This window comes from Lucilia sericata, unplaced genomic scaffold (assembly GCF_015586225.1).
Source record: "Lucilia sericata isolate MDLA Ls3-8-SP2 unplaced genomic scaffold, ASM1558622v1 Contig000392F_arrow, whole genome shotgun sequence".
NCBI classification, from domain to species: Eukaryota; Metazoa; Arthropoda; class Insecta; order Diptera; family Calliphoridae; genus Lucilia; species Lucilia sericata.
The window spans coordinates 1-21,073 of NW_023994410.1; the positions used below are offsets into that span (position 1 = coordinate 1).

Sequence of the window (21,073 nt, forward strand, 5' to 3'; positions counted from 1 at the left end):
ATTTTTAAAGAGAATATTAGCATTCAGAAAATAGTCCCTTTTTATGTTTTCGATAAAAAATATATCTAGCCCAATAGAGGCCCAGGCGTATTTCTTCGGATTTGATGTATAAACATCCTTCTTGGTAAGAAATACATTGTGTTAACTGAATGTATTATCCAATCAATGTTCGTGAGAAATATTATACCCGGAATAATATCACTCACAAGATATTAGGATCTAACTTCGACGAATGCTTGACAGTAGCAATGAAAGTTAGTTAGTTAGTTAGTTTGTTAGTTAGTAGTTAGTTTGTTTGTTAGTTTGTTAGTTAGTTAGTTAGTTAGTTAGTAGTTAGTTAGTTAGTTAGTTAGTTAGTTAGTTAGTTAGTTAGTTAGTTAGTTAGTTAGTTAGTTAGTTAGTTAGTAGTTAGTTAGTAGTTAGTTAGTTAGTTAGTTAGTTAGTTAGTTAGTTAGTTAGTTAGTAGTTAGTTAGTTAGTTAGTTAGTTAGTTAGTAGTAGTTAGTTAGTTAGTTAGTTAGTTAGTTAGTTAGTTAGTTAGTTAGTTAGTGTTAGTTAGTTAGTTAGTTAGTTAGTTCAGTTCTAGTTCAGTTCTAGTTCTAGTTCAGTTCTAGTTCAGTTCTAGTTCAGTTCTAGTTCAGTTCTAGTTCAGTTCTAGTTCAGTTCTAGTTCAGTTCTAGTTCAGTTCTAGTTCAGTTTAGTTCAGTTCTAGTTCAGTTCTAGTTCAGTTCTAGTTCAGTTCTAGTTCAGTTCTAGTTCAGTTCTAGTTCAGTTCTAGTTCAGTTCTAGTTCAGTTCTAGTTCAGTTCTAGTTCAGTTCTAGTTCAGTTCTAGTTCAGTTCTAGTTCAGTTCTAGTTCAGTTCTAGTTCAGTTCTAGTTCAGTTCTAGTTCAGTTCTAGTTCAGTTCTAGTTCAGTTCTAGTTCAGTTCTAGTTCAGTTCTAGTCAGTTCTAGTTCAGTTCTAGTTCAGTTCTAGTTCAGTTCTAGTTCAGTTCTAGTTCAGTTCTAGTTCAGTTCTAGTTCAGTTCTAGTTCAGTTCTAGTTCAGTTCTAGTTCAGTTCTAGTTCAGTTCTAGTTCAGTTCTAGTTCAGTTCTAGTTCAGTTCTAGTTCAGTTCTAGTTCAGTTCTAGTTCAGTTCTAGTTCAGTTCTAGTTCAGTTCTAGTTCAGTTCTAGTTCAGTTCTAGTTCAGTTCTAGTTCAGTTCTAGTTCAGTTCTAGTTCAGTTCTAGTTCAGTTCTAGTTCAGTTCTAGTTCAGTTCTAGTTCAGTTCTAGTTCAGTTCTAGTTCAGTTCTAGTTCAGTTCTAGTTCAGTTCTAGTTCAGTTCTAGTTCAGTTCTAGTTCAGTTCTAGTTCAGTTCTAGTTCAGTTCTAGTTCAGTTCTAGTTCAGTTCTAGTTCAGTTCTAGTTCAGTTCTAGTTCAGTTCTAGTTCAGTTCTAGTTCAGTTCTAGTTCAGTTCTAGTTCAGTTCTAGTTCAGTTCTAGTTCAGTTCTAGTTCAGTTCTAGTTCAGTTCTAGTTCAGTTCTAGTTCAGTTCTAGTTCAGTTCTAGTTCAGTTCTAGTTCAGTTCTAGTTCAGTTCTAGTTCAGTTCTAGTTCAGTTCTAGTTCAGTTCTAGTTCAGTTCTAGTTCAGTTCTAGTTCAGTTCTAGTTCAGTTCTAGTTCAGTTCTAGTTCAGTTCTAGTTCAGTTCTAGTTCAGTTCTAGTTCAGTTCTAGTTCAGTTCTAGTTCAGTTCTAGTTCAGTTCTAATTTAGTTCTAGTTCAGTTAATATCTAGTTGTTTTTAGTTCATCACTCTTCAGGTTAGTTCTCGTTCAGTTTTAGATTAATTGTGAAACTAAATTGCAAAAATCAGTTAGTTAGTTAGTAGTTAGTTAGTAGTTAGTTAGTTAGTTAGTTAGTTAGTTAGTTAGTAGTTAGTTAGTAGTTAGTTAGTTAGTTAGTTAGTTAGTTAGTTAGTAGTTAGTTAGTTAGTTAGTTAGTTAGTTAGTAGTTAGTTAGTTTAGTTAGTTAGTTAGTTAGTTAGTTAGTTAGTTAGTTAGTTAGTAGTTAGTTAGTTAGTTAGTTAGTTAGTTAGTAGTTAGTTAGTTAGTTAGTTAGTAGTTAGTTAGTTAGTTAGTTAGTTAGTTAGTTAGTTAGTTAGTTAGTTAGTTAGTTAGTTAGTTAGTTAGTTAGTTAGTGTTAGTTAGTTAGTTAGTTAGTTAGTTAGTAGTTAGTAGTTAGTTAGTTAGTTAGTTAGTAGTTAGTTAGTTAGTTAGTTAGTTAGTTAGTTAGTTAGTTAGTTAGTTAGTTAGTTAGTTAGTTAGTTAGTTAGTTAGTTAGAGTTAGTTAGTTAGTTAGTTAGTAGTTAGTTAGTTAGTTAGTTAGTTAGTTAGTTAGTAGTTAGTTAGTTAGTTAGTTAGTTAGTTAGTTAGTAGTTAGTAGTTAGTTAGTTAGTAGTTAGTTAGTTAGTTAGTTAGTTAGTTAGTTAGTAGTTAGTTAGTTAGTTAGTTAGTAGTTAGTTAGTTAGTTAGTTAGTTAGTTAGTTAGTTAGTTAGTTAGTTAGTTAGTTAGTTAGTTAGTTAGTTAGTTAGTTAGTTAGTAGTTAGTTAGTTAGTTAGTTAGTAGTTAGTTAGTTAGTTAGTTAGTAGTTAGTTAGTTAGTAGTTAGTTAGTTAGTTAGTTAGTTAGTTAGTTAGTTAGTAGTTAGTTAGTTAGTAGTTAGTTAGTTAGTTAGTTAGTTAGTTAGTTAGTTAGTTAGTTAGTTAGTTAGTGTTAGTTTAGTTAGTTAGTTAGTTAGTTAGTAGTTAGTAGTAGTTAGTTAGTTAGTTAGTTAGTTAGTTAGTTAGTTAGTTAGTTAGTAGTTAGTTAGTTAGTTAGTTAGTTAGTAGTTAGTTAGTTAGTTAGTTAGTTAGTTAGTTAGTTAGTTAGTTAGTTAGTTAGTTAGTTAGTAGTTAGTTAGTTAGTTAGTAGTTAGTTAGTTAGTTAGTTAGTTAGTTAGTTAGTTAGTTAGTTAGTTAGTTAGTTAGTAGTTAGTTAGTTAGTTAGTTAGTTAGTTAGTTAGTTAGTTAGTAGTTAGTAGTTAGTTAGTTAGTTAGTTAGTTAGTTAGTTAGTTAGTTAGTTAGTTAGTTAGTTAGTTAGTTAGTTAGTTAGTTAGTTAGTTAGTTAGTTAGTAGTTAGTTAGTAGTTAGTTAGTTAGTTAGTTAGTTAGTTAGTTAGTTAGTTAGTAGTTAGTTAGTTAGTTAGTTAGTTAGTTAGTGGTTAGTTAGTTAGTTAGTTAGTTAGTTAGTTAGTTAGTTAGTTAGTTAGTTAGTTAGTTAGTTAGTTAGTTAGTTAGTTAGTTAGTAGTTAGTTAGTTAGTTAGTTAGTTAGTTAGTTAGTTAGTTAGTTAGTTAGTTAGAGTTAGTTAGTTAGTTAGTTAGTAGTTAGTTAGTTAGTTAGTAGTTAGTTAGTTAGTTAGTTAGTTAGTAGTTAGTTAGTGTTAGTAGTTAGTTAGTTAGTTAGTTAGTTAGTTAGTAGTTAGTTAGTTAGTTAGTTAGTTAGTTAGTTAGTTAGTTAGTAGTTAGTTAGTTAGTTAGTTAGTTAGTTAGTTAGTTAGTTAGTTAGTTAGTATAGTTAGTTAGTTAGTTAGTTAGTTAGTTAGTAGTTAGTTAGTTAGTTAGTTAGTTAGTTAGTTAGTTAGTTAGTTAGTTAGTTAGTTAGTTAGTTAGTTAGTTAGTTAGTTAGTTAGTTCGTTAGTTAGTTAGTTAGTAGTTAGTTAGTTAGTTAGTTAGTTAGTTAGTTAGTTAGTTAGTTAGTTAGTTAGTTAGTTAGTTAGTTAGTTAGTTAGTTAGTTAGTTAGTTAGTAGTAGGTAGTTAGTTAGTTAGTTAGTTAGTTAGTTAGTGTTAGTTAGTTAGTTAGTTAGTTAGTTAGTTAGTAGTTAGTTAGTTAGTAGTAGTTGTAGTTAGTTAGTTAGTAGTTAGTTAGTTAGTTAGTTAGTTAGTTAGTTAGTTAGTTAGTTAGTTAGTTAGTTAGTTAGTTAGTTAGTTAGTTAGTTAGTTGTAGTTAGTAGTTAGTTAGTTAGTTAGTTAGTTAGTTAGTTAGTTAGTTAGTTAGTTAGTTAGTTAGTAGTTAGTTAGTTAGTTAGTTAGTAGTTAGTTAGTTAGTTAGCGTTAGTTAGTTAGTTAGTTAGTTAGTTAGTAGTAGTTAGTTAGTTAGGTAGTTAGTAGTTAGTTAGTTAGTTAGTTAGTGTAGTTAGTTAGTTAGTTAGTTAGTTAGTTAGTTAGGTAGTTAGTTAGTTCGTTAGTAGAGTTAGTAGTTAGTAGGTCGTAGTTGTAGTTACGTAGTTAGTTAAGTTAGTTAGTTAGCTTTTAAGTTAAATAGCTTTATTATATCCCACTCTCATCCCATTAAGTACTCACAAGCTCTTAAAGGCAATGGTCTAACGTTTCGTGTTGAGTAAAAAAAAATACAACAAAAACTGCCATTTTGAAAAAATAGGGGAAAATTATGAATGCCAAATATTGAAAAATGTTCTATTCCTTGAGTTGAAAAATTGTCTAAGCTTTCTTTTAAAAGCCAAAAAAAAGGCCCTTTTTGAAAACATTCCTTGGACAATCTTTGCTAGGACCAATAGGTGAAAAGTTACACTCATTTGTATAAAACCCTGTATGACCAAAATGTCCAACTTTGACCCCATCTAAGTCCGGCAGTTCTTGACCGATAGAGCTGAAAATTTGTGTCCAATAGTACTAACTTTAGTGCAAATTTCGTCGAAATAGATTTTTTGAGTTGGGTCACTTGACATGAAATTCCCCAGAAATTTGTAAGAGAGCAAGGTATTGCTTGTGTACTCAAGAAAGATGTTGGATTTTGCATAGTCAAATGGCTTGACTATACACTCTCATTTATTCTAATAATAAAATATATTTTGTTACTATTTTCTATTTTCAACTTCCATCCCTGCAATTCAAAACATAGAATTCTAATCTCCCATTTTTTCTATCTCTCTTTTACTCAGCTTAAACAGTAATTATGTTAGTTTTTTTTCGAAATTTTTATGAAACTATGAAAGTGAAATACTAAGCACGTGTTCAGATATCATTTGCATTATGGTCTGGTCTCTTTTTCTCTAATATTTTGAATGTGTATTTTGATTAAATGACAATTTCCTATGTTCGCAATTAGATTGTGAGCTACTTTCCTCAAGGTTTCGAAAATAAATTAACTTTTTGGACTGAAATTAATTGAATATACATAAATACTTATGTAATAAGGTGTTTTTTTTGAAAAACAATTTGGTGGTTTTAGATTAAGAGCATTTTATATAAAGATTTAGTTTAAATAGAAATTTCGTTAGGAACGCACAATATTTGCAGGAGTTAAAGCAAACAAAATGTTACCCGCATTTTATGAGGATAAGGAAATATTTATAACAGGCGGTTCAGGTGAGTAAAATTATATTGTAAATTTAATAAATTAAAGATTTTAAAAATTTTGATTATTAGGTATTGTGGGTACAGCTTTAATAGAACAACTTTTACGTTCCTGCAATGTACGAAAAATTTATTTATTACTCCGTCCGAAAAGATCCATGACATTGGAGCAACGTTTGGCAAAGGTTAAAGAAGAACAGGTAATTGATTAATAAAAAATACTCCCATTATTCAGATAAATTTTGTTGAACTTTGACTTAAAATCTATCCGATAATCGTCTTAGGTCTTTCGCCAATTAAAAATACAAAAACCTCAAGAACTGGATCAAAAACTAGTAGCTATAGCCGGAGATGCTAAATTGCCCATGTTGGGTATAAGTGAGGAATCAGCTAAACTAATGAAAAATGTGTCTATTATATATCATTGTGCGGCTACGGTGCGTTTTGATGAACCTCTACGAGATGCTCTCAAACTAAATGTCGGTGGTACTTTAGAGGCTATAAAATTTGCTCAGACCTTAAAAAAACTTAAGATATTTATGCATGTATCAACATTCTATAGCAATCCATATTTAACACGTGTTGAACCCAAGTTTTATAAAGCGCCCATGGATTGGAAATTTTGTTTGGGTCTATTGGATAGGGAAGATGTAGGCGAAGAGGAATTGGATATAATAACCAGAAAGTAAGTTTATAATATTAAGAAGAAATCAAAAAAGGTGGGGTTAACATATATTGGACTGTGATTCACCTTCTTGTTAGATGCTACGATCTAGCTATGTCTGTCTGCCTGGTTGTTAACATATATTGGTCTTTGTTATATACATACGATTCGGCTTTGTCGAATACAACTATTTAACTTTTTATTTATTAATTTTCTTTGAAAATTTTAGGTTAATAGTGGGCTTTCCTAACACCTATTGTTTTACCAAAAATTTGGCTGAGTCATTGGTAAATGATTACAAAGATAAGTTACCAGTTTGCATTTATAGACCCTCAATAGGTGAGTTAAGTTTTCACTCAATAATTTATTTAATCATTATTAAGGTTTAATTATATTTTTAGTTTTCTTTGCTTTGGAACAACCTGAACCCGGGTTTTCTCCCTCTTTAATGGGTGTCATGGGTTTGTTTGCTGTAACTGGGGCCGGTTTATTAAAAACCATATATGTAAATAAGAAAAATCGTTTGGATATAACACCACAAGATGTTTCGGTGAAAAATATGTTGTATTATACTTTCAAAGCTGCCCAGGTCTATGAGAAATCGAAACCTTTAGATATACCAGTTTACATGACTTCAACTTGTACACATTTTAATAGGACTTTAATAGAGTATCTTGAAATCATGGATGATTTTGGTCTATGGGAAAAGGCGGCCTATGAGAAGAGTCTTTTGGTGCCGGGCATACGCACCACTTCTAATCGTTTTATTTATATGTTCTTTGTAAGTTTCTTAATCCATATCAACAAAATTATATTGTTAATATATTAAATTCTGGTTAGGTCCTGCTTTTGCAACTTTTGCCCGCTTTACTGGTAGACTTTATATTACTACTCACCGGCCGCAAGCCGGTTCTAATGCGCATACAACGTAAAGTATTCCAAACTCTCGAGGTCATGCAACCTTTTATGTTTAACAACTATGAAAGTGAAGGCATAACCCATTACCAGGAAATGAAAGAAAAACTGAAAGAGTAAGTGAAATCCACAATTATTACAACATTTTTTTAACATATTATTTCCAAATTCTAGCACAAGCTTCAGTGTGGATGTCTTAGACAACGGTTGTGATCTCTTTACAAATGTGGGTTTTTGCAAAAACATGGTTTTCAGTGCCCGAGATTTGCTATTTAAAGAAGATCCCAAATCATTACCTAAAGCCAGAAGAATATTTAAACTGTAGGTTTTGCGTAAAAATTTAATATTCAAATTGTACATTTACATATTTTTATATTTTTAGGAAAGTGTGGTTGTATAAATTTGTGCAATTTATTGTGCTTTATAAAGTCTATGTTTGGACTATGGAATATATTAAAAACTCGTATGCAGAATGGCGACATAATGATTTCTGTTCTTTGGATTAATTATAAGTTTGTTATTTAAAATTTTATTTTAATGTTGTTAATAAAAAAAAGTTCCTAAAACATATTTAGTGTGTTTGTGAGATGAACGATTTCTATGGTTTTGGCTTTAGAGTTTCCTTCCTTAAAAAAATGGACTTTATTATTTGTACTGAAAATTTAGTTTTGCGTCGAAAACATTAAATCGTCTTTAAACTTGGTAGAATGCGATTAAAGTAAATTAGCTTGATCACAAGCTTTCATTAGATCAGTCTTGGTTTAACTACAGGCTAGTCTATAATTTTGAATAGTTTTAATTACAGAATTTTTTACTATATATACCGGTCTATTGTTTTAATCACTACAGTCTTCACAGTCCATGGTCTTGACTATAGACCAGTCTACAGTCTTGACTAAAGATCAGTCTATAGTCTTGTCTACAGGCTAATCTATAGTTTTTACAATGGATCATTGATGACTATAGACAAGTCTATATTCCTGCCTAAGGATTAGTCTATGGTCTTCACTATTGACTATAAACCAGTCCATGGTTTTGATTATGAATCTGTCCACAGTCTTGACAATAAATCAGTCTATAGTCTTGACTATAGATCATTCTATTGCCTTGACTATAGTCTATAGTTTTTACATTGGATCATCTTAACTATAGACGAGTCTATATTTCTGGCTAAAGATTAGTCTATGGGCTTGAGTATTGACTATAGATCAGTCTATAGTTTTGATTATGAATCTGTCTACAGTCCAGACTCTAGATTAGTCTATAGCCTTGGCTATAGATCAGTCTATAGTCTTGACTATAGTTCATTTTATAGTCTTGACTATAGATCAGTATAAAGTCTTGACTATAGATCAGTCTAAAGTCTTGACTATAGATCAGTATAAAAGTCTTGACTATAGATCAGTCTAAAGTCTTGACTATAGATCAGTCTAAAGTCTTGACAATAGATCAGTTTGTAGACTTGATTAAAGATCACTCTATAGTCATGACTAAAGATCAGTCTCTAGTCTTGACTATAGACCAATCTACAGTTTTCATTGTGGACCAGTCTATAGTTTTTTACAATGGATCTGTCTTGACTATAGACGATACTATATTCCTGACTATAGATTAGTTGTCTGGAGTTTTGACGGTAGCCCAGACTATAGTCTTGACTTTCGGCCAGTCTATAATCTTGAATATATACCAATCTAAATATCAGTCCACAGACTAGCCTATGGTCTTGACTTAAGCCGATACTATTAATTAGTCTAAAGTATTAGACTGATTATTGAGAAATAAAAGACACTCTTAGATTGGTGTGGATCTCAATAAGTGTTTTCATTTATTTATAACAAAAATATATTTTAACTAAATCAAACTTATACATAAATTAATATATAATAAAAATGGCTTTATATAATCTATATATAAAGAAATCATATTAAGTGTGCTCCATTGCTAGATTGAAGATACATATATGCAGGTCTTTTGATAACGGCAAGACATCTTGGAAACACATTATTTAATAAACTATTATAGTTTTTGTTTTCTATTTAATTGTATTAAATAAATTTCAAAAATAAACTATTTACATTAAAAAGAAAATAAAATTTGGGAGGAAGAATGAAAATCAACCAAAAAACGGGCAGTTTTCTTTAAAATAATAAGTTTTACTTACAAACTAGTTTGTTTTTCTCAGTTAATTATTGTATTTAATTAATTTATAACTTTAGTTTTTAATTTCATAGTTAATTTCCCTAAGTTATGCCTGTAGCTGTTGCAATGTTCGTTATTGATTTAAATTTAAAATTTATTGTTTTATACATTTTTAAAGTTTTAATTTAAGGAAGTTTGTATTGATTTGTATTGTTTTAATAAAGTCTTTATCAATTAACTAATATACATGTAATAGTATTTAATAAAAAAAGAAAATAATAATGTTAAAAAACAAAAAAAGAAATATCTAGCTTAAAGCAATTTCTTGAGCATTTAAACGTTCAGCCTTTCTAGCTTGCATACGTTGGATGGAGGCACGGCAAACATTACCAAACCACTGACAGCAATCATGACACCAGCTAAAATGAAGGCAGGACTATAGGACAAGGTAATGTCATACAACCAACCTGTAAATATGATAAATTGATAAAGATATTCTAGTAGAAATTGTTTTATCTTAAAGACTTACCTCCAATGGGTGGTCCTATCAGCGAGGCAATACCCTGGAACAATAGCAATATACCAAAAGCATTTGTCAATTTCTCCAGACCCAACAAATCGACTAATATCACTGAGGTTAAACCCACATAGGCACCAATGGTAAAACCAAATACCGAACAATAGAAACCCAAAGAATAGAAATCCGTGCAGAGAGGACACATGGCTGTGGCAATACCACAAACTGTTAGACAGACGTTGTATATCCACAAACGATTTACCCAAGGTTTATCGGAAATATAACCCAATATAATTCTGCCAATAGTATTGGCCACACCAATGATGGCAATTAGGTAGGAGGATTGTTCCGATGTTAAATCTAAAGCTTTAGCTTGAGCCACTATGTAAACATAGGGCATGTTGAAACCAATACTGGTACAGAAATTGGAGATGGCAAAAATAATAAAGATAACATCCTTCAACAAAGAGAAATTCATCATTTCAGCCATGGTATCACGAGTTTCTTTGGAGCAGGGAATGCAGCCACAACATTTTACAATTTCCTAAAAAGGAGATTTTTTTTAAATATTTAGAGTGATTTCTAGATATGTATAAGATAATAAAAATAAATATGAGTTTACCGAGTTCAGTTCTAGTTCAGTTCTAGTTCAGTTCTAGTTCAGTTCTAGTTCAGTTCTAGTTCAGTTCTAGTTCAGTTCTAGTTCAGTTCTTCAGTTCTAGTTCAGTTCTAGTTCAGTTCTAGTTCAGTTCTAGTTCAGTTCTAGTTCAGTTCTAGTTCAGTTCTAGTTCAGTTCTAGTTCAGTTCTAGTTCAGTTCTAGTTCAGTTCTAGTTCAGTTCTAGTTCAGTTCTAGTTCAGTTCTAGTTCAGTTCTAGTTCAGTTCTAGTTCAGTTCTAGTTCAGTTCTAGTTCAGTTCTAGTTCAGTTCTAGTTCAGTTCTAGTTCAGTTCTAGTTCAGTTCTAGTTCAGTTCTAGTTCAGTTCTAGTTCAGTTCTAGTTCAGTTCTAGTTCAGTTCTAGTTCAGTTCTAGTTCAGTTCTAGTTCAGTTCTAGTTCAGTTCTAGTTCAGTTCTAGTTCAGTTCTAGTTCAGTTCTAGTTCAGTTCTAGTTCAGTTCTAGTTCAGTTCTAGTTCAGTTCTAGTTCAGTTCTAGTTCAGTTGTAGTTCAGTTGTAGTTCAGTTGTAGTTCAGTTGTAGTTCAGTTCTAGTTCAGTTCTAGTTCAGTTGTAGTTCAGTTGTAGTTCAGTTGTAGTTCAGTTGTAGTTCAGTTGTAGTTCAGTTGTAGTTCAGTTGTAGTTCAGTTCTAGTTCAGTTCTAGTTCAGTTCTAGTTCAGTTCTAGTTCAGTTCTAGTTCAGTTCTAGTTCAGTTCTAGTTCAGTTCTAGTTCAGTTCTAGTTCAGTTCTAGTTCAGTTCTAGTTCAGTTCTAGTTCAGTTCTAGTTCAGTTCTAGTTCAGTTCTAGTTCAGTTCTAGTTCAGTTCTAGTTAGTTTGGTTTAAACATGCTTTGATCTGAAGAAGACAATGATCTTTTTTAAACTAAATTTAAAGTTGTCCTCGTATATATATTTTTTGATGTCAGTTTGCTTGTTTTAAATAATTATTTTTATCAAAATTTTGTGTAAACATTAAAATGTCTTTAAGAGAATTTCTCCTATTCATCTACGAAAATTTTCTGGCCCTAATTTTGGAATACGAACTATTTGCTCTGACTCTAATAATGATGTTGATAGTAATGGTTACTTTAAGGGATCTGTTACTAACCTACATTCTAATAACATTTGGGGCAGATAACGAAACAAATTTAATAACACAATAAAAAAGGAAATTAAATAATAACCCACCTCTTCCTCGCTTAAGTGTAAAGAAGAATGTTTAACCGAACCATAGCGTTGTATGTGACCAGAACCAGAGAGGTCAGTGCGGGAACGAGCATATTCGGGTATGTTGGTAAGGGAACCCTAAAAGATTTAATAATTCAAGAATTTAGTTTAATTATTTTAGGAAATCTTCATTAACTTACTTGATATAAGATATCTGGTCTATACATAGTACCACTGCCGGATTTTTCTCTATGTGATTCCTTTAATTGTGCCAAATGAGGTTGACTTAATGAAACCTTAATAATGTCATCATTACTGGTGCTTTTGGAAACAACAGAAATTTCCATTTTACCATTAGCAGAACCATTAAGTTTGGAATCCTAAAGAATAAAATTAAAATATTTCAAATTTATTTAATAAATAATTATAAATTATAAACATACCGAGTTCTTAAAAGTATGACCCACGCTGTTAGATCTACATAAGGCTCCACCATTAGCATCAGTCTTGGGTAATTGTAAATATTGATCGGCTTGTTTGACATTGGGCTTTAATGGTTCCAACTCAGCTGGTGTGGTATGACCATCAATAATTTTCTTCTTATTTTTAGGCTTAGGTGGTTCCAAAGGTCTAAACATGGCACCGAATATGATACAATTCAAAACCACACCACCAATGATCAGCAAAGCTCCACGCCAGCCATATGAACCAATTAAATGTTCGGTAAGGGGAGCAAATACAAAGGTGCCAAAACCAGAACCACATACGGCAATACCGGTGGCCAGTGATCTCTTGGCTTCGAAATAAGTACTAACACTGACAATGGCTGGTAAGTAGATGAGACCAAAACCCAAACCGGTACCCAGACCAATGGTGATAATGAGGGTGAGAACATTCTGTAAAGTAAAATTTTATATATATTAATAATACGAAATTATTAAATTGAAAGTATTGTCTTTTACCTGTGCAAACATACTAATGACTATGCAAAATGAGGCCAAAATAGATCCAGCTATCGTAACCGCTCTGCAGCCATAACGATTTACAAATGATGATGATATGGGACCTTTGTCGATAAAAAAAATAAAAATAATTTTGTTAATTTAAATATTTACAAAAGCCTTAAATTATGCTACATTTTTTAAACACTCTCATAAGTTTATAAATAACAGTGGTAACGAAGAGTGTGCGTACATTGGAGGCAAAATGTTTTTTAGTGTTAAACTTTCAATTCCGATTTTTATACAGTGGCAATAAACCAATTAATTCAATTTGTTTATACATTGTTTTTGTTAAATAACTTACCCGAAGCAAATGTTACTCCCACCATAATTGATACAATCCATGCTGTGTAACCTTTGCCCTCATTGAAATATGTTAGGAATTCATCGTAGAACAAACCAAAGGAATATGTCATACCATCAGCTGTAAATATTCAAAAATAATATATTTATTAGTTTTAAAAACTTAATAATACTCGTCTTAGTACATTAATGACCTCTGAAGTCTAAGTTTGTAGAACATTTTCTGAAAGGACTTGGCTGATATTTTGGACTAAACTAAGTATTTTATTCAATTATTCTAGTTCACTTCTAATTATGTACTTATTACTTCAGATCTACTTCTACTTAGTTATAGTTCAGTTCTAGTTCATTTCTAGTTCAGTTGTAGTTTAGTTCTAGTTCAGTTGTAGTTCAGTTTAGTTCAGTTCTAGTTCAGTTCTAGTTCAGTTCTAGTTCAGTTCTAGTTCAGTTCTAGTTCAGTTCTAATTCAGTTCTAGTTCAGTTCTAGTTCAGTTCTAGTTCAGTTCTAGTTCAGTTCTAGTTCAGTTCTAGTTCAGTTCTAGTTCAGTTCTAGTTCAGTTCTAGTTCAGTTCTAGTTCAGTTCTAGTTCAGTTCTAGTTCAGTTCTAGTTCAGTTCTAGTTCAGTTCTAGTTCAGTTCTAGTTCAGTTCTAGTTCAGTTCTAGTTCAGTTCTAGTTCAGTTCTAGTTCAGTTCTAGTTCAGTTCTAGTTCAGTTCTAGTTCAGTTCTAGTTCAGTTCTAGTTCAGTTCTAGTTCAGTTCTAGTTCAGTTCTAGTTCAGTTCTAGTTCAGTTCTAGTTCAGTTCTAGTTCAGTTCTAGTTCAGTTCTAGTTCAGTTCTAGTTCAGTTCTAGTTCAGAGTTCTAGTTCAGTTCTAGTTCAGTTCTAGTTCAGTTCTAGTTCAGTTCTAGTTCAGTTCTAGTTCAGTTCTTGCTCAGTTCTAGTTCAGTTCTAGTTCAGTTCTAGTTCAGTTCTAGTTCAGTTCTAGTTCAGTTCTAGTTCAGTTCTAGTTCAGTTCTAGTTCAGTTCTAGTTCAGTTCTAGTTCAGTTCTAGTTCAGTTCTAGTTCAGTTCTAGTTCAGTTCTAGTTCAGTTCTAGTTCAGTTCTAGTTCAGTTCTAGTTCAGTTCTAGTTCAGTTCTAGTTCAGTTCTAGTTCAGTTCTAGTTCAGTTCTAGTTCAGTTCTAGTTCAGTTCTAGTTCAGTTCTAGTTCAGTTCTAGTTCAGTTCTAGTTCAGTTCTAGTTCAGTTCTAGTTCAGTTCTAGTTCAGTTCTAGTTCAGTTCTAGTTCAGTTCTAGTTCAGTTCTTGCTCAGTTCTAGTTCAGTCAGTTCTAGTTCAGTTCTAGTTCAGTTCTAGTTCAGTTCTAGTTCAGTTCTAGTTCAGTTCTAGTTCAGTTCTAGTTCAGTTCTAGTTCAGTTCTAGTTCAGTTCTAGTTCAGTTCTAGTTCAGTTCTAGTTCAGTTCTAGTTCAGTTCTAGTTCAGTTCTAGTTCAGTTCTAGTTCAGTTCTAGTTCAGTTCTAGTTCAGTTCTAGTTCAGTTCTAGTTCAGTTCTAGTTCAGTTCTAGTTCAGTTCTAGTTCAGTTCTAGTTCAGTTCTAGTTCAGTTCTAGTTCAGTTCTAGTTCAGTTCTAGTTCAGTTCTAGTTCAGTTCTAGTTCAGTTCTAGTTCAGTTCTAGTTCAGTTCTAGTTCAGTTCTAGTTCAGTTCTAGTTCAGTTCTAGTTCAGTTCTAGTTCAGTTCTAGTTCAGTTCTAGTTCAGTTCTAGTTCAGTTCTAGTTCAGTTCTAGTTCAGTTCTAGTTCAGTTCTAGTTCAGTTCTAGTTCAGTTCTAGTTCAGTTCTAGTTCAGTTCTAGTTCAGTTCTAGTTCAGTTCTAGTTCAGTTCTAGTTCAGTTCTAGTTCAGTTCTAGTTCAGTTCTAGTTCAGTTCTAGTTCAGTTCTAGTTCAGTTCTAGTTCAGTTCTAGTTCAGTTCTAGTTCAGTTCTAGTTCAGTTCTAGTTCAGTTCTAGTTCAGTTCTAGTTCAGTTCTAGTTCAGTTCTAGTTCAGTTCTAGTTCAGTTCTTGCTCAGTTCTAGTTCAGTTCTAGTTCAGTTCTAGTTCAGTTCTAGTTCAGTTCTAGTTCAGTTCTAGTTCAGTTCTAGTTCAGTTCTAGTTCAGTTCTAGTTCAGTTCTAGTTCAGTTCTAGTTCAGTTCTAGTTCAGTTCTAGTTCAGTTCTAGTTCAGTTCTAGTTCAGTTCTAGTTCAGTTCTAGTTCAGTTCTAGTTCAGTTCTAGTTCAGTTCTAGTTCAGTTCTAGTTCAGTTCTAGTTCAGTTCTAGTTCAGTTCTAGTTCAGTTCTAGTTCAGTTCTAGTTCAGTTCTAGTTCAGTTCGAGTTCTAGTGCAAAAATTACCTACATAAATATTCTTTTAAGAATGGTGCTTTGGGTTCTATTATTGGCAGGTGCTATGTGGCAAAAAAAAAATAAAATAAAATTACGCAAGAAATTTCAATCCAATAAAAACTAATAAAACAAAATTAAGTATTTCAATTAAAAAAGTAATTTTGATGAAATTAATTGTCTGGTTTTACACAAATGGCAAAGTATCTGGTGAAAAGATCAAGGTTCAGTTACCAACTTTTTAAAAAATAGTGCAGAGAAATGTGTTACTCAGGGAACTGGAGAACGTTTATATCTCTTATCTAATTATTTTATTATTAAATATAAAGAAATAAACATACGTCTGATTGCACTTCAATTTTTTGTATTTATCTAAAAACTACAAAACATTAATGTTATATTAATTAAATTATTTAATGCTTTAAATGAAAACAACGAGGAGTTAGTAATAGTGATTAGATTTGTCAAGAAATTATGAAGCAATTTGATAAACAAGGTACTTAGGCATTTTAATCGAAAACCAATTGATTGAACACATTTGATAAGAACGATATCGGACTACTAAGTCAACAATTTATATGTATGGATATGTCCAGGCTACGGAATAAAATTTCCTAAAATTTGCGTAAATAATACGAAAAACTAGAATATTGAATATTCCCCTAGTCATGGCCTACATTTAACTAAAATGACTTCCTATTTTATATTTCTAATGAAATTTAATTTAATTTTAATGTATTAAATACTTATATACTGCAATTAAGTCTAAAATTCAATTCAGCTCATTAAGTCATTTTGTCTCTGATTTGCAATAGTTAACTTTTGGATATGCATTTGAGTGAAAACTTTTCCGCACAATTTTTTTCAACATTTTAATGAGTTAATTTTAATTAAGAATTAAAGTAATTTTAAAATCCAATTTTTATTTTCAGTCTTAGATTTGCCTTTAAACAATCGCCTTCAACTTTTTCGAAGAATATTCTAATAAACGCGAAATTTAAAAATGTTAACAGAATTTTATGAAGATAGGGAAATTTTTGTAACCGGTGGTTCGGGTAGGTCCTTGAATGATGCGATAAAATAATATAAACATTGATAAGTGATTTGAATAAAAAATATTTTTTTTTATAAAAATGTAATTGAAGAAAAACATTTTTGTTACTTAGGACCGAATGAAACACCTGATTTTAGTGAATTATAAGACGATTCAAAGTTTAATAATATACAAATAAACACAATAGCTTAAATAATTTTAAACAAATATTTTTGTGTTCTTATAGGAGTGGTTGGTAAAGCTTTAATTGAAAAACTTCTACGTTCCTGTAATGTGCGAAAAATCTATATTTTGTTACGACCAAAGAAAGATCTTTCAATTGAAGAACGTTTGGAAAAAGTCAAAAAAGGAATGGTAAGTGGACGATGGCTTAATAAAGAGGGGACCACTAAACTTCAGTTCTAGTACAGTTCTAATTCAGATCTAGTTCTATTTTATTTCTAGTTCAGTTCTAGTAAGTTCTAGTTAGTTCAGTTCTAGTTCAGTTCTAGTTCAGTTCTAGTTCAGTTCTAGTTCAGTTCTAGTTCAGTTTCTAGTTCAGTTCTAGTTCAGTTCTAGTTCAGTTCTAGTTCAGTTCTAGTTCAGTTCTAGTTCAGTTCTAGTTCAGTTCTAGTTCAGTTCTAGTTCAGTTCTAGTTCAGTTCTAGTTCAGTTCTAGTTCAGTTCTAGTTCAGTTCTAGTTCAGTTCTAGTTCAGTTCTAGTTCAGTTCTAGTTCAGTTCTAGTTCTAGTCAGTTCTAGTTCAGTTCTAGTTCAGTTCTAGTTCAGTTCTAGTTCAGTTCTAGTTCAGTTCTAGTTCAGTTCTAGTTCAGTTCTAGTTCAGTTCTAGTTCAGTTCTAGTTCAGTTCTAGTTCAGTTCTAGTTCAGTTCTAGTTCAGTTCTAGTTCAGTTCTAGTTCAGTTCTAGTTCAGTTCTAGTTCAGTTCTAGTTCAGTTCTAGTTCAGTTCTAGTTCAGTTCTAGTTCAGTTCTAGTTCAGTTCTAGTTCAGTTCTAGTTCAGTTCTAGTTCAGTTCTAGTTCTAGTTCAGTTCTAGTTCAGTTCTAGTTCAGTTCTAGTTCAGTTCTAGTTCAGTTCTAGTTCAGTTCTAGTTCAGTTCTAGTTCAGTTCTAGTTCAGTTCTAGTTCAGTTCTAGTTCAGTTCTAGTTCATTCTAGTTCAGTTCTAGTTCAGTTCTAGTTTAGTTCAGTTCTAGTTCAGTTCTAGTTCAGTTCTAGTTCAGTTCTAGTTCAGTTCTAGTTCAGTTCTAGTTCAGTTCTAGTTCAGTTCTAGTTCAGTTCTAGTTCAGTTCTAGTTCAGTTCTAGTTCAGTTCTAGTTCAGTTCTAGTTCAGTTCTAGTTCAGTTCTAGTTCAGTTCTAGTTCAGTTCTAGTTCAGTTCTAGTTCAGTTCTAGTTCAGTTCTAGTTCAGTTCTAGTTCAGTTCTAGTTCAGTTCTAGTTCAGTTCTAGTTCAGTTCTAGTTCAGTTCTAGTTCAGTTCTAGTTCAGTTCTAGTTCAGTTCTAGTTCAGTTCTAATTCAGTTCTAAATCAGTTTAAGTTCTAGATCATTTTAAACACAAACATTTTCGAATTCTTTATTTTAGATCTTTAACCAGTTAAAATTACAAAAACCAGATGAATTGGACAAGAAACTTGTGCCCATACCCGGTGATGCTGTTGTGCCATTTTTGGGCATAACACCCAAATATCAAAAGATAATGGAAAATGTTTCCATCGTTTTTCACTGCGCTGCTACTGTACGTTTTGATGAACCCTTAAGGGATGCTCTAAGAGTAAATGTAGGTGGTACTTTGGAAACTCTTAAATTTGCCGAAACTCTTAAGCATTTAAAAGTTTTTATGCATGTTTCGACATTCTTCAGTAATCCTTATGTGGAATATGTGGAGGAGAAAGTTTATGAGTCACCAATGAATTGGAGGTTTTGTTTGGATTTGTTAAATAGAAAAGATATTTCGGAGGAACAATTGGATGTCATAACCAGAAAGTAATATTGAAATTAAACTTTGTAATGCAAATTGTTAAAGTTAGGATTTATTCAGGTTAATTATAGGTTTTCCCAACACCTATTGTTTCACAAAAAACTTGGCGGAGTCTTTGGTAAATGACTTTAAAGATAAGTTGCCGGTGGGCATTTATCGACCATCTGTAGGTTAGTTTTAATTTAAAAATTTTGCGTTAAATATGTGCCACTGCTAAGAAATATTTTATTTTTTAGTTTTGTTTGCCATTGAGGAACCAGAACCTGGCTTTTCGCCTTCTTTGATGGGTGCTATGGGTTTATTTGTGCTTGCAGCGGCTGGTATCTTAAAAGCCATTCACATAGACAGAAGAACCAGACTCGACTTGACACCACAAGATATTGGCGTCAAGACGTTGTGTTATTATGCCTACAAAACGGCCCAATTGTATAAAAATAAACCAGATAAAATACCGGTTTATATTGGATCATCGTGTACCCATAGTGATTTAAGATTTTGTCAGTATATTGACATCATGGAGAAATATAATCTTTGGCTTGAAGCACCTTTTGAGAAAAACTTTCTTATACCCGGCTTATATTGCACGAATAATAGTTTTTTGTATTTCATTTTGGTAACAAGAAAACTACTTTAAAATAGTGATAATTAAAATGTAAAATTTATTGCAGGTGTTATTTCAACATATTTTGCCTTCATTATTGGCGGATTTTGGTTTAATGTTAAGTGGACGCAAACCTGCTCTTATGCGAGTACATCGTAAGATGTTCAATACTTTAGAAGTTCTGAAACCATTTCTTTTTAATAACTATTTCAGTGCGGGCATAACGGATGCCCAGGAAATGATAACAACTTTAAAAGGGTAACAATTTAAATTAAAGGGGATTTGAAGTTTTTTTTTTGTTGATTATTAGAACTTTTATAAATTTATTTATTTATTAGCACGGAATTTAATTTGGATATAATACTGGCTGGCAATGACTATTTCAAAAATGTTGGATTTTGCTTTCCAATGGTGCATAGCATACGAAAACATTTGTTTAAGGAAGATCCAAAAACCCTACCAAGAAGCAGGAGAATACTGAATATGTAAGTTTTAATACATATTGTATTTAATAACGTTTTTAATCACTGGAAGTCTAATTTAACTTTTGTTTCATATTTTTAGCAAAATTTTTATTTATAATATTATCAAAATATTACTGGCTTTACACGTTTTTGACAAACTAGCGGAATATTTGAGATATTTTTATGCCGAGAGACTGTCTGAAATTTTTAATACTAACATATTTTGCCATAATGAATTACAACTTGTTAATTATAATTGAGATTTTGAAAAATTATTACAAAATACTATTGTTGATTATACTATAAAACAATTAAAGAGGCTCTACATAATATAATTTTTTTAATGATTTTTTCAGCTCTAGTTCAGTTCTAACTCAGTTCTAGTTCAGTTCTAGTTCAATTTGAGCCTAGTTTTAGTTCAAATTTAGTTTAGTACTAGTTCAGTTCAAGTTCAGTTTTAGTTAAGTTATATATTGAAACAGCAACATTAAAATACTCTAGGGTTTATTATTTTTAAATATTGCGATTGAATTCCATAGTAATCGTTAATCAAATATTTGTTGAAATTTAAGTTATTATCTTTTAATTTTACTTGTTAAACACAATATTTAAACGATAAGATTTCACACTATTATTTTTCAAAATATGTAGACTAAATAAAAACGATTAGATTTCGAAATTTAATAGATAATAATAAGTACTTAAAAAATTGTTGTGATATTCTAAAGCAGTGAAATTGTTTGCTAGCGAAAATATTAAACGAACTTTTGCAGAAATTTTAATTTAACATAAATCGTTTCGAAATTTGTTCGTTCTTATAAAGTATAATTGCAATTATCAACATCGTTTAAAACAAATGTTTATTGGAAGTCCAAAACATGTGCTTTAACAGAAATTTTTACACATTTACAATAAATCATAAATAATTGCAATGTTTAACAAAATTGATAATTAAATAGCTTTAAAAGTAATAAAATTTAAACAGAGGCATCACAAAATATAGCATTAATAGAATTTTCAATAAAAACTCGTCAATCTGTGCTATAATTTTAGTCAGCGCTGTATATTATCATCAATAAAAGCTGTACTTACTATAAATCAAAAAGCATTTGTGTATTTTCCCAACTACAAAGAGTTTAAAGGTTTACATACTTAAAAGTTCACAGTTTAATATGCTATGAGGTAAATATCATGAGAATTGTATGCAGCTGTTTCAAATAGCTTAAAGGAAGATACATACATTTGTATGCATTGATGTTTGAATTTAAAAGGTACATCTGAAATACAAGTCATAATCATAGTTTTTAGGTCATAGTCTAGTAGTCTAGTCATAGTCTAGTCATAGTCTAGTCATAGTCTTCATAGTCTAGTCATAGTCTAGTCATAGTCTAGTCATAGTCTAGTCATAGTCATAGTCAGTCTAGTCATAGTCTAGTCATAGTCTAGTCATAGTCTAGTCATAGTCTAGTCATAGTCTAGTAATAGTCTAGTCATAGTCTAGTCATAGTCTAGTCATAGTCTAGTCATAGTCTAGTCATAGTCTAGTCATAGTCTAGTCATAGTCTAGTCATAGTCTAGTCATAGTCTAGTCATAGTCTAGTCATAGTCTAGTCATAGTCTAGTCATAGTCTAGTCATAGTCTAGTCATAGTCTAGTCATAGTCTAGTCATAGTCTAGTCATAGTCTAGTCATAGTCTAGTCATAGTCTAGTCATAGTCTAGTCATAGTCTAGTCATAGTCTCTAGTCATAGTCTAGTCATAGTCTAGTCATAGTCTAGTCATAGTCTAGTCATAGTCTAGTCATAGTCTAGTCATAGTCTAGTCATAGTCTAGTCATAGTCTAGTCATAGTCTAGTCATAGTCTAGTC

The 21,073-nt window shown here is 31.3% G+C and overlaps 3 protein-coding genes across 3 annotated transcripts in view; 2 read left to right on the plus strand and 1 right to left on the minus strand.

The window, feature by feature from the left end:
* Nucleotides 1–5,057: 5,057 nt before the first annotated feature.
* On the plus strand, nucleotides 5,058–7,560 carry LOC119604439 (fatty acyl-CoA reductase wat). Its single transcript, XM_037957038.1, has 8 exons — nucleotides 5,058–5,400; nucleotides 5,461–5,588; nucleotides 5,673–6,073; nucleotides 6,282–6,391; nucleotides 6,454–6,833; nucleotides 6,893–7,083; nucleotides 7,142–7,288; nucleotides 7,350–7,560. The coding sequence occupies exons 1-8, from the start codon at nucleotides 5,349–5,351 to the stop codon at nucleotides 7,471–7,473; spliced, it is 1,533 nt and encodes a 510-aa protein (XP_037812966.1). The 5' UTR covers nucleotides 5,058–5,348; the 3' UTR covers nucleotides 7,474–7,560.
* Nucleotides 7,561–8,758: 1,198 nt separating this feature from the next.
* The window catches only part of LOC119604437 (monocarboxylate transporter 12), a 33,893-nt gene continuing 21,578 nt past the window's right edge, over nucleotides 8,759–21,073 (minus strand). The window contains 8 exon segments of the mRNA XM_037957035.1: nucleotides 8,759–9,475; nucleotides 9,478–9,573; nucleotides 9,636–10,167; nucleotides 11,463–11,579; nucleotides 11,642–11,821; nucleotides 11,885–12,337; nucleotides 12,404–12,507; nucleotides 12,747–12,866. Of these exon segments, the coding sequence (XP_037812963.1) occupies nucleotides 9,414–9,475; nucleotides 9,478–9,573; nucleotides 9,636–10,167; nucleotides 11,463–11,579; nucleotides 11,642–11,821; nucleotides 11,885–12,337; nucleotides 12,404–12,507; nucleotides 12,747–12,866 (1,664 nt within the window). The 3' untranslated portion in view covers nucleotides 8,759–9,413.
* LOC119604438 (putative fatty acyl-CoA reductase CG8306) lies at nucleotides 16,029–19,540 on the plus strand. Its single transcript, XM_037957037.1, has 8 exons — nucleotides 16,029–16,169; nucleotides 16,395–16,522; nucleotides 17,745–18,145; nucleotides 18,201–18,310; nucleotides 18,377–18,753; nucleotides 18,809–18,999; nucleotides 19,080–19,226; nucleotides 19,306–19,540. The coding sequence occupies exons 1-8, from the start codon at nucleotides 16,118–16,120 to the stop codon at nucleotides 19,463–19,465; spliced, it is 1,566 nt and encodes a 521-aa protein (XP_037812965.1). The 5' UTR covers nucleotides 16,029–16,117; the 3' UTR covers nucleotides 19,466–19,540.